Below are 12649 nucleotides of genomic sequence, written 5' to 3'. Positions count from 1 at the left end.
GCTGGACAACTTGATATGGGTTTGGGGTTTTATTTGTTTGTTTCTGAATCATACTGAGGATTTCTGACTCTTTTGTACAGTTGTGCCTGCTGATGCAAACATTGAAAGAACTCAAAAACGCACCAGTGTACATCATGCTACTTCTCTGGCTAGGAGTACAAGCCATTTTTTCTCCTTTACCAACATTTTTTCTAAATGACTACTTCACACTTGACATCAAGCACAGACATGCCCTTTGCCAAGAGTTCTCTTTCCCCTTCTCTGACCCCTTCCATCCCTCCAAGCGAGTAACAACCTTACAGCTTTCCTCCAGTTTATACAAGACAGAGAGACTGCTCTTGCAGCTTCCCATCCCTTCCACAAGAAGACCACATTCTTCAGCCTCCACTCCTCTCCAGGACCCACCAAATAACAGACCAAGGCAATCAAATGGCAACTCTGCTGCACCAGAACAGAATCCACCACCCTTGGAAACACACACCCAAGCCCCAGGTACTTTGACATCTGTGCAGACAGGCTCCAAAGAGTCCAAACCCACCACAGTCAAGCATGACAATACCACAGCCCCCATGGAATACCTCTCCTTCATTACCATTACCCATGCACCACACAGCCAAACAAAAGCCACCAATGAAACACAACAACATTTTCACTGACAACATCTCCTCAATCCCCAACACATCCACTCAATAAAAGGCATTGGGGTCCCTCCCGCATCCATCCTTGCTGCCGCCTGCTCATGCTGTGCCTGGAAGAAGCAGGAAAGGAACAAGAGCAGGCAGTGGTGCTTTGCTGCTCCAAGCCTACAGGCATTACAACCCTGGCAACATTTGGTTGATTCAACATGAAGATGCCACAACTGAAGAGGAACAAAAGTATCTCTGGCTCTCAGAACATACCTTCTTCAGGAATGAGCGACTTAACTGTAGAATCAATGGTTGCTTCTTCAGAATAAGAAATATTTTTAGCACAGGAGATGCGGTTTTCAAGGATATTTTCCCTTGACATTTTGGATTTTATGATCCTAGAGGTTTTTTCCAACCTCCATGATTCTATAACATTATCAGCATTTCTGAAGAAGATGGACAGAAAAAAAAGTCACATGTTCTGCAATAACTGGACCGTGCACGGTGCACCTTACACTTCTCTCACAAGGGGAAGCAGGAAGGAGGCCTGAAAGCTGAGGACATTCTCTCAATGTGAAACCTAGCTCAGGAGACCGGAAAAGACACCTCTCCCCCCACTGATGCAAAATTGCCCAAACATCTGCCACCTGACAGCTGACAAAATTCACCACTCTGCGTCTCATCCACTGTTACCAACACATTGCCAATGGGACAGAAAAAAACAAACAAGAGGGTGGGAGATTTTCCTCAGAGACGAAAACCAAAGGATCCTATTCCGCTCTATTGAAATGCAAGTTTTCTCAAAATCTTGAACAGGGCGACCACTTCCTCCCCTCCTAGCAAGACTAAGAGCAGAGGGGTAACCTAGGAGAGGTTCAGAGAGGGCTGGCCAAATCTCATCCAAATTTAGAAAGCTTCTCTTTCAGCAACAACATTGCACATCAAAAACAAGAGGTTCAAGGCATATGTGGCAGATGCCTTCACAAGCAGTAACACCACAAAGAACATCAGCGCCCTAAGATATACAGAACTTCTGGAGGTCATGCGAGGATCCCAGGCAAGCAGCACTGTGTGCGAGAAGAAGGACACAAGCCGTGTTCTACCCACCATCTCCATTTCAATCAGGCATGACTGTCCTCCACTCAAGGTCGCCCTCCCTGTCACACAAAGCCAGGCCCCACGCAGTGCCACTTGCAGGAACACTGCCACAATACTCAGACACCACTCCACCAAAACAACATGCTCCAGCTCTAAACCCTGCTCGATATCAACTGGGTGGGAGAATATCTACAATAGAAAACAACAGCTGTGCAGGGTTTGGTATGTAGGTCCACATGTCTGTAGAAGTTCATAATGACAAGATGACACATCACCTCTAACTAAAGCCACCTGCAGTAGATTACACCCACCCTCTCACGTGTCCTTACAAATCTGATCAGATTTTTCCATCAGGGCAACACCAATGGCTGTGGAAGCTGCTATACATGCCCACCACTACACAAGGACAGCATATTCAACTGCTATCCTCCAACAACACCTTTCCAAAACCAGCAGCAGAAATGTTCATCAGAAAACATGCAGCAGTCTGCATCTCACCCCCTCTTACCAACACATTTCCAACATCAGTCAGGCAGCAGCACAAAGGACTGTCTCTGGTGGGAGATCTTCGCAACCTCAAAAGATATTGCGGGCATCTCTATACCATGTGACTGTCTCAAGATCAGGAAGGCCTCCAACTCCAGACTCTTGGGAACATGGCAAAGGATCCTGGGGACAAACACTCCGTGCCCATACGGCCTTATCCTTTCCTCTAGGCATCCTTCACTCCCCACCTGGGGACATGCAGTCTCAACACAAGCACATCATCTCCCATTCTTGTCTTAAGACATGGGCCATGGTCCTCCTTAGGATTTCAGGTTCCCTCACAGGAGTCTTCCCACTGCCCAGTGCCACCCTTCACATCAGGAAATCATCAGGCCATACTCAGTGCCCCACTGCCACTGTGACATTCACCTCACAGTCTCCTGGAGATTCAGCAATCTCAGCTGTTGCACACCTGGGAGGAATGCTATTTATAGAGGTGCTGTCAGGACAACTCTAAAGGCAGCAGGCACTGTATTCATGCTGCGAGAGAGCAACACAAATGTGATCGAACCAAACACTGTCACTGATGACATCTGCTATGCAGAAGAATTTGATATTGGGTTCTTTGTGTCTTTTGGGATTTTGGTTTTTTTCTTCCAATAAGAGGATTTCCAGGGGTTTTGTAAGGTCGTGGCTGCTGATGAAAATATTCAAAGAATGTCACAACAGGCCCGCATAACCCACACCACTTCTCTGGCCGGGAATGCAAGTCCACAGTCTGGGAGACAGGGGGAGAAAGAACACAAAAAATCCCATTTCCAGCACCTACTTTGCCTGACACTTCTCTCCGTGAATACTTTATACCACTAAGTAGAGTTACAACATACTCGGGGGGGAAAAAAAAAAAAAAAGGTGGCCGAATAGCCTTCCCTGATTTCATATTGACACTGGTGAGCAAATAAAAATCACAAAAATACAACAAGGGGAGAGAACACAACTGTCACTATGCATCGTGTCTCTTGCAGAGGACAACAAGAAACCAAATCTGACAACAGCACAGTCAGCAAAGGTAAGAAAGGCAGTGTGTACTGCCAGGGGGACTGTCTTTCTGTTTCAGAGAACAGTTTTTCTCTTACTGACAACAAATTGAAATGTCATTACTTCATGGTCAGAGTGACCAAAACAGACATCACCACTTTGCCCATCGGTCCCTCTCTGTTTACAATCAACAAATCCAGGAGGGCTTCTTTCCTAGTCAGCACCCTTAGTAACTACACCAAGAAGTTCTCTTCAACGTGCTCCAGGAATTTCCTGGACCTGTTTCTGTCTGCTGTATGATATTCCCAGCTGACATCTGGGAAGTTGTAACCACCTGTAAGCACAAGGGCAGCTGATCTAGAGACATCCCTTGATTCTTTGTAGAATAACCCATCAGTGTGGTCATCTTGGCTGGGTGGTTGATAGTTGACTCCCACAGCAACATCTGCTTTATTTGCTTTTCCCTTAATCCTTATCCAGAGGGTCACAACTGTATTGTCGCCAGCTGAGAGTGCCACACAATCCAGCCTCACCCTCATATACAGCACCACCCACCTGCCTCCTCTGCCCTGCCTATCCTTCCACAACAGCCTAAAACTGTCCATCACAGCACACTTCTCACTGAACTCCTCTCACCAGATTTTGCTTATGCCAATGGTGTTGACCAATGGTTGGTCTGAAACTGGATCAAAGCTTCTAGCTCCTCTTGTTTATTCCTGAGAGGTGATGACAGCTGATGACAGGTCAGGAGAGGGGTTGTGGCACCTCTCATCGCTACTATGCATGCCCACCCCTACATGAGGACAGCACATTGAAGTGCTACCCTCCCACAACACCCTTCCCAACACAGCAGGGAAAAGGTTCATCAGACAGTACTCAGCAGTCTGCATCTCACCCCCTCTTTGCCAGCACGTTCCCTACATGAGGCAGGCAGCAGCAGAACCTACTGCCCCTGCTCGGAGAGTCTCAGAAGCTCAGAAAACACTGTGGGCATATCAGTGCCATGGCACTATCAGGAAGGCCTCCAACCCCACCACTCAGGAGCCTGGGAATGGATCTTCGAAAGGAGCAAACTGTTCCCATCCTGCCTAGCATTTTCATATCAGGAGATGCCTAAGCCATACTCGGTGCTACTGCAATATTCACCTCTGCAACATGTCATAGCTTGCTTTCCCATCTTAAGGCTCAGTCTCAATTTTCCTTACCCTGCCCTTCAATGAGAGCACCATAAAAAACACACAGAGCTATCACATACAGGCTGTCTGGATACTGACGTTTGGCTATACTTCAGCTACCTCACATGGACATGTGGCAGACCTGGGAGCAATACTCTTCTGCAGCTGATGTCGCGACAGCTCTAAACAGCAATGGCATTGATTTCATGCTCTCACAGAAAAACCAAAATGTTGACGAGAACACCACGGCAACGTATCATATCGACTGGTAGCAGAATTAGATCTTGACTTTTGTTGGGAACGGACAGTTCTTTATTGTCTGGGGTTTTCTTTGGTTGGTTGAGTGGTAGCTCAGCCTGGCTACCAACAGCGCCTGACCACGGCCGGAACACAAGCGCCACAAGCACCAAGGGGCGTCGGGGGGAGGGGCCAGAGGCCAGAAAGGGACGGTCACTCACCGTGTCCAGGACAGCGGGCGCCTCCGGCTGCGTCTCCTTCGCCGCGGCGCCGGGCGGCGGCGGGAGGTTGGGGCTGAACACCATCAGGTCGCTCTTGCCCGCGCCGTCCGCCACGCACAGGCTCCGGCTCTGGCGCTGCGAGTACGACCAGCTCCCCACTTCGCTGGCGCACACCAGCGTCGCCGGACCGGGACCCGACAGCACGGCCGCCCGCGGCGCCCACCGCGACGCCCCGTACAGCACCACCGCCAGCACGAACAGGCTCGACACCGCGCAGATGGCCACCACCAGCCACACGTTCGTCGCCGATGCCGCCGAGCCGCCCTCCGAGCCCGCAGACGGACGCAGCCCCGACCCCGATCCCGACCCCGACGACGACGACGACGCGGACGAGCCCGCGGCCGCCAGCGCCGCCTCGGCGCCCTCCACCAGCGACACGCTCAGCGTCGCCGTGGCCGAGCGCGCTGGCTCCCCGTGGTCCCGCACCACGATCACCAGCCTCTGCCAAGGGCCGTCCGCCTCCTCCAGCGCCCGCGCCGTGCTCACCTCGCCGCTGTACAGCCCCACGCGGAACGCGCCCTTCCCCCGCGGCTCCAACAGCTCGTAGCGCAGCCACGCGTTGTAGCCCGAGTCCGCGTCCACCGCGCGGATCTTCGCCACCACCTGCCCCGCCGGCGCACCCCACGCCGCCCACGCCCACAGCGCCTCCGAACCCGACGAACCCGCACCCGACGAACCCGCGCCCGAAGACCCCACGACCGGCCCACTGCCCACGCCCGACAGCAGCGACGGCGCGTTGTCGTTCTCGTCCACCACGAACAGCTGCACCGTGGCGTTGCCGCATAGCGGCGGCTCCCCTGCGTCCACCGCCCGCACCTCGAACTGCAGCACCTGCACCTCCTCGTAGTCCAGCGGCTGCAGCGCCCACAGCCGACCGCTCTCCGCGTCCACCGACACGTAGCTCGACGCCGACCGCCACCCCCCGCCCACAGACGCCACCCCGACGCCGCCCTCCCCCAACGAGTAGCTCACGCGCCCGTTGCCCGCCTCGTCCGGGTCCCGCGCCCACAGACGCGCCAGCTCCGCGCCCGCCGCGTTGTTCTCCCGCGCCAGCACCGTGTACACGGCCTGCGCGAACGCCGGCGCGTTGTCGTTCACGTCCGACACCGGCACACGCAACCCGCGGCTGGCGCGCAGCGGCGGCGCCCCGCCGTCCTCCGCACGCACCTCCACCGCGTACTCCGACACGCGCTCCCGGTCCAGCGCCTCCCGCAGCACCAGCGAGTACGAGCCCGCGAACCTCGCCACCAGCCCGAACGGCGACGACGGCCACACCGCGCACCTCACCCGCCCGTTCGCCCCCGAGTCCCGGTCCGACACGCTCAGCAGCGCCACCACCGTCCCCACCGCCGCGTCCTCCGGCACCGGCACCGACAGCGACGTCACCCACACCTCCGGCGCGTTGTCGTTCACGTCCAGCACCTCCACCACCACCTTGCAGTGCCCCGACAGCGGTGGGTTTCCCTTATCTGCTGCACCCACTTGCAGGCGATAGACACCAACATCCTCAAAGTCTAAGGCACCTCTTAGATAGACCGTCCCGCTGTTTCTATCGATCCCGAAAACATCCCTTGCGTCCAGAGGGAACAAGTGCTGGACAGAATACGAGATATTCTTGTTCGTGCCCTCATCTAAATCTGTGGCTCTTACTCTGATCACTGAAGTACCGCGTTCCGTATTCTCCGGCAGCTGCACTTTATATACTGACTGGTTGAACTGGGGCGCGTTGTCATTGTCGTCCAGCACCGAGATCAACAGCTCCAGCGTGCCCGTCAGTGGCGGCCGGCCACCGTCGCTCGCCGTCAGCAATAACCGGTGCACAGCCAGCGTCTCGCGGTCCAGCGGCTTTCTCAGCACCAGGAATAAGGACTCACCGTCCTCCTCGGTTTTCTGCAAATCCAGAGAGAAGTGGTCGCTGGGGCTGAGGGTGTACGAGAGCTGTGCGTTGGCTCCGATATCTGCATCCGACGCGCCCTCCAGCGGGAAACGAGACCCGGGAGGCGACGACTCCGCGATGCTGAGGTTTCTCCGGGCGGCGGGGAAGAGCGGGGCGTTGTCGTTGATGTCCGTGACCTCCAGCTCCACGTGGAAGACGCGCAGCGGCCGCTCCACCAGCACCTCCAGGCGCACGGCGCACGGCGCGCTCTTCCCGCACAGCTCCTCCCGGTCCAGCCGCGAGCTCACCACCAGCGCCCCGCTCGCCCCGCTCACCTCCACGCTCGCCCGACGGCCCTGCGCCACCAGCCGCAGACGCCGCGCCTCCGCATCGCCCGCCTCCAGGCCCAGGTCCTGCCACAGACGGCCCACCACTGTCCCGGCCTTCGCTTCCTCCGGCACCGAGTACCGCACCTGCCCGCCGCCCAGCGCCCAGGACGCCTGCAGCACCAGCACCCGCAACACGGTTCCGCACCACCCGCCCATCGCCGCCGCCGCTGACACCCGCACGGGCCCCGTACGGCTTCCCGCCGCCGCCGCCGCCCGGACGCACCGGCTCTCCTGCCCGCCCCGCGCCGCCCCCCCGCGCTCACAGCCGGGCTCTCCGCCGCACCGGGGCGGGGCTGCCTCGCCGCTCCGCCGCCGTTTCTGAGCCTGCAGCGACACCGTGTGCTGCTCCGACGCCTCTCACGCTCCCCGCGCTCGCCCGCGACCCGGCCCCGCGCTCCTCGCCTCCTCGCTCGCCTCTGCCTTCCTCTCCCTTCTTCTTTCTCCTTCTTTTTTCTTCTTCCTCTTTTTTCTTCTTCTTCCATCTCTTTCCATCATTTCTTTTTCGTGCTTATTTGTTCTTTATTTCCACTGATTCCTTTCTTTCCTTCCTCCTCCTTTTTTTCCCATTTCTGTTTCTTCCTTCCTTCCATTATCTTTCTTTTCTCTCCTTCTCACTTCTCTTCCTACTTTCTTCTCTTCCTTTTCCTTTTCGTTCGTGCCCTGCCGTGCCCTATCATTTAGTCCTCTTTCCCTTTTCATTCCATCCTCCTTTCTTCTTTATTCCCGCTGGCAGCTTCCCAGTTGCCTCCGGCGCTGCGGCGGACACCATCAAAGTCGCAGCCATCAGCGCTAATGACGGGGCATCAGCGCCGGAGCGCAGTGCTCTGATCAAGGGGGAGGCTGTCAGGGATCAGCTCCGTTCAGCGAGTACAGGTAAGGTTGCTGCGTGCTCGTAATCTCTTTCGCACTTTTTTTCTTTCTTTCTGTCTCCTATTTGTCGCCTTCCTTCCTTCTTTAATTACTTCCTTGCTTCATTCCTTCCTACAATCTCTCTTTCGATTTTCTTGCTCTTCTTTTTCTTTTTCTTTCCTCGCATAAGAGTGTCGGTGCGTCCTAGTAAACTCGTTTATTGTTTCCTCCTTTTTCTCCCTTCTTTCTTTGTATTGCTTCTTTCTGTGTCCTTTGCTTCTCTTCCTCTGCGTTGCTCTTTCCTTCCTTCTCTTCTTCCCCCTTCTTCTCCTCGTCTTCCATTCCCTGTCCTGTCTCCCCTCCCCTTCTTCTTCTGTCTTTGCCTTCGCTTTGTCTCCTTAAACAAACTGTTTTCTATACAATTTCATCAGTCTCCTCATGGAGTACACACGGGCCCTTTGGCAAGAACTCTCATTCCTCTTTCCTGCTGCCTTCCATCTCTCCAGATGACGAACAACTTCCCTGCCTTCCTACAGTCTATGCAAGACACATAGACTCCCCTGCACCTCCTCTTCCCTCCCGTTCCCGAGAAAGACCACACTGTTCAGCCCCTGTCCTCTCAAGGAAGAGAAGCTACCTCCCTAGGAAACACAGGCCCAAACCCCAGGTGCTTGGACATCTATGCAAAAAGGCTACAATGAGTCCAAACAACCCAGGGGAGTCTTTCATTCCAGAACTCAAATCCATCACAGCCCAGCACCACAATCCTCCAAGAAGGCAAAAAAAGCATGGGGCAACTGCAGCTTCCGACCACTCCTCATGCATCTCAATGAAGAGCTATTCCTCTGGACACATTTCCACCTGCACACTGAATGCCAAGCTCTTGCTTCTCCTTTCAGGCAGGCATGCTCTGCCAGAACAACACAGCAAGAATCTTGGTACCCACAGGTATTAGTCCCAACAGAACACTTCGCATTCATGTAGCATGAGCCACCCATCAAAAGCAACAAAGGCAACACGCGGACATTTTCACTGAGAACATCCCCTCAACTCCCAACACACCCATTCCAAGAAATGCATTAAAGTCCCTCCTCCATTCAAGCTTGCTCTCACTTGCTCACACTGTGCCTGGAAGCAGCAAGAAAGGAATGAGAGCAGCCAGTGGTGCTTTGCTGGTCCTATCATAGAATCGTCGAATATCTCCAGTTGGCTGGGACCCATAAGGATCATCGAGTCCTACTCCCAACCCAGTCAACGCTCAATCCAAGACCGAACAGGAGCAAAAGTACATCTGTCTCTCAAACACATCTCCTTTAGCTAGGAGTGACTTACCTGTACAACCACCGGATGCTTCTCCATTAAAAACAAACAAACAAAACATTTTCAGGTGAGGTGAAATGGTTCTAAGGGACATTTTCCCTTAACTTTATCAGAGATTTCTGGGGCAGATGGACAGAAAAAATGACGCACCTTCTGCAAAAGTCTTGAAATCACCAGACAGCGTGCAGTGCTCCCTTATGCACTTCTATCACAGTGGAAGCAGGAGGGACACCTGAAAGCTAAGGGCATTCTCTCAACAACAATCTTAGCTCAGGAGACTGGAAAAGCCATCCCCCACACTGACGGCCAACTGCCTGAACTCTGCCACCTGAAAGATGCCAAAATTCAGCAGTCTGCGTTTCATCCACTGTTACCAACATATTGCCAAGGAGAGAGAAGAAAAAAAGCTTCTTGAATACATACAGCACTCCCTAGAAAGACTAATAGCAGAAAGATAACCAAGGAGAGATTCAGAGAAGGCTGGCCAAACTTGACTGAGATTTGGAAAAGCTTCCATTTCACCAACACCGTTCCCCGTCAAAAACAAGTGATCAAAGCTGAGTATGGCAGATCTCTTCACATCTGGCTGGAATAGCACACGCAACACCAAGGCATGAGGATATGCAGGACTTCTGGAGCTCCTGACAGGATCCCAGGCAAGCATCCTGTGCACCCGGCATCTGCCCAAGGTTTTCTACTGGAATCCTCTATCCCAAGCCCTGGGAAATGAGACATTTCCTAAGCAGACTTTCTCCAGTTCTTCGCCAATGACACAGTTCATGTTCTACACGGCATCTCCTTTTTCAGACAGGAGATTCCTCCCCACTCGAAGTTGCCCTCCCTGTGATGGATGCCCCAAACCATACTCCATGCTGCTCAGAGGATCGCTGCCACAACACCCAGACACTGCTCCACCACAACAGCATGCCTCAGCAATGAAACCCATTCTCAGTCCACACAGATTTTATTCTTTGAGAGGACCACTCCAAACGCTGAAGTGCAAGCGCACTCACTGTATCAACTGGGTGGGAGAATTTCTACATAGAAAACCAGAGCTGGCATGCTGTGAAGGATTTGGCATGTATGTGCACATATCTCAGTTAAGCATGACAAGGGGACTCAGCATCTGAACTGAGGCTGACTGTGCAAGTGCACAATTACAGCAAGTCAAGCACACACAGATTACATCCTCCTCCTCATCACATCCACTCACAAATCCCACCTGAGGAGGAGCAAGTAACCATCATGGCAACATCAACGGCTGTGGAAGCTCCTGGTAGATGCCCAGCACTACACAAGGATAGCAGAATGAAGCATTGCCCTCCCACAACACCCTTCTCAAAACAGGCAGGAAATGGTTTATCAGACAGTATTTCACAGTCTGCATCTCATCCCCTCTCACCAACACAGTTTCTACATCAATCAGGCAGCAGCACAAGTGAAGGTCTCTGGTGGGAGATCTGCATAACCTCAAAGGACATGGTGGACATTTCAGTACCATGTAACTACCTCAAGATTCAGAAGGCTTCCAGCTCCGGACCCTTGGTGCCTGGGAAAAGAACCTGGGCAGGAGCACTCCATGCCCTTCCTGCCTCATGCTTGCCCCGAGGCATCCTCCACTCCCCACTCATTAGGAAATGCACTCTCAAGACAAGCAGATCACCTCCCACTCTTGGCTGAAGACATGGCCCGTGCTCTTCCTGAGGATTTCCAGCTCCCTCAGACAAATCTTCTCATTGCTCAAGGTCACCTTCATATCAGGACATGCTCAGCACTACTCAGTGCCACTGCCACATTCACCTCCATGAATATACCACTGTTTCTTTTCACCCCAGCTTTTGCAGACCCTTACATCAATGAGACCACCATGGAAAAACATACATATCCTATCGCCTGCCTGGTGTCCAGCAGACCCTCTGCAGCTGACACTTCATGTTTGGCAATGCTTCAGCAATCTCAGATCGAAATGCTACACGCTTGGGAGCAATACTATTTCCAAAGATGGTCATAAAATCATAGAAATATTTACGTTGGAAAAGACCCTCAAGACCATCGAGTCCAACCTTTCACTTCACACTGCCAAGTCCACCACTAAATCAATGTCCCTAAGCACTACATCTTTTAAATACCTCCAGGGATGTTGACTCAACCACTTCCCTGGGCAGCCTGTTCCAATGCTTGACAACCCTTCCCGTGAAGAAATGTTTCCTAATACGCAATCTAAAACTCCCCTGGAACAACTCCAGGCCATTTCCTCTCATCCGGTCACTTGCTGCTGTGGAAAAAAGACCAACACCCACCTCGTTCCAACCTCCTTTCACTTAATTTTAGAGAACTCCCTTCACCCTCCTTTTCTCCAGACAAAACAACCCTAGTTCCCTCAGCAGCTCCTCATAGGACTTGCACTCCAGACCCTTCACCAGCTTCGTCACCCTTCTTTCCTCATGCTCCAGCGCCTCCATGTCTTTCTTGCAGTGAGGGGCCCAAAACTGAACACAGTACTCAAGGTGCGGCCTCACCAGTGCTGAGTACAAAGGGGTGATCACTTCCCTAGTCCTGCTGGCCACACTATTTCTGACACAAGCCAGCATACTATTGGCCACTTTGGCCACCTGGGCACACTGCTGCCTCATATTCAGCTGGCTGTCGACCAGCACCCCCAAGTCCTTTTCCGATGGCCAGCTTTCCGGCCACTCTTCCCAAAGCCTGTAGCATTGCATGGGACTTTGTGACCCATGTGCAGGACCCAGCACTTAGCCTTGTTGAATCTTATGCAGTCGGCCTCGGCCCGTTGATCCCACCTGTCCACACCCCTCAGAAGAGACTCTCTACCCTCAAGCAGATCAATGCGCACTCGATCTACTCATCCTGATCACTGATAAAGGTAGTAAACAGAAATGGCCCTGATCCTGAGCCCTGAGTAACACCACTTGTGACCGGCCGCCAACTGGATTTAACTCCATTCAGCACCACTCTGGGACCAGCCATCCAGCCAGAATTTTACCCAGCAAACAGTACACCTGTCCAAGCCAGGAGCAGCCAGTTTCTCCAGAAGAATGCTGTGGGATAGGGTGACAAAGGCGTTACTGACACCCAGGTAAACAACATCCACAGCCTTTCCCTCATCCACTAAGCGGGTCATCTTCTCATAGAAAGAGACCAGCTTAGTCAAGCAGGATATGCCCTTCATAAACCCATGGCGTCGGGACAGCTCTAGTGGCAATGGCCATTGATTTCATGCTATAAGAGCATAACCCAAATGCTTACGAGCACA

The 12649-nt window shown here is 53.1% G+C and overlaps 1 protein-coding gene across 1 annotated transcript; it reads right to left on the bottom strand.

Annotated features, from left to right (window-relative positions):
- Positions 1 to 4067: 4067 nt before the first annotated feature.
- On the bottom strand, positions 4068 to 7434 carry LOC142363992 (protocadherin alpha-8-like). Its single transcript, XM_075441917.1, has 2 exons — positions 4882 to 7434; positions 4068 to 4085 (listed from the first exon to the last, which is right to left on the bottom strand). Exons 1-2 carry the CDS (start codon positions 7360 to 7362, stop codon positions 4068 to 4070), a joined length of 2499 nt encoding a protein of 832 aa, XP_075298032.1. The 5' UTR covers positions 7363 to 7434.
- Between the last annotated feature and the right edge of the window lie 5215 nt (positions 7435 to 12649).

The sequence above is a fragment of the Opisthocomus hoazin genome, chromosome 23, assembly GCF_030867145.1.
Source record: "Opisthocomus hoazin isolate bOpiHoa1 chromosome 23, bOpiHoa1.hap1, whole genome shotgun sequence".
NCBI lineage: Eukaryota > Metazoa > Chordata > Aves > Opisthocomiformes > Opisthocomidae > Opisthocomus > Opisthocomus hoazin.
The sequence above is the reverse complement of the archived record's forward strand: the minus strand, read 5'-3'. Positions and strand labels throughout refer to the sequence as shown.

Bases quoted from the DNA above. Each gene is read 5' to 3' on its own strand.
- LOC142363992 (XM_075441917.1), bottom strand. From the start codon at position 7,362: ATGGGCGGGTGGTGCGGAACCGTGTTGCGGGTGCTGGTGCTGCAGGCG.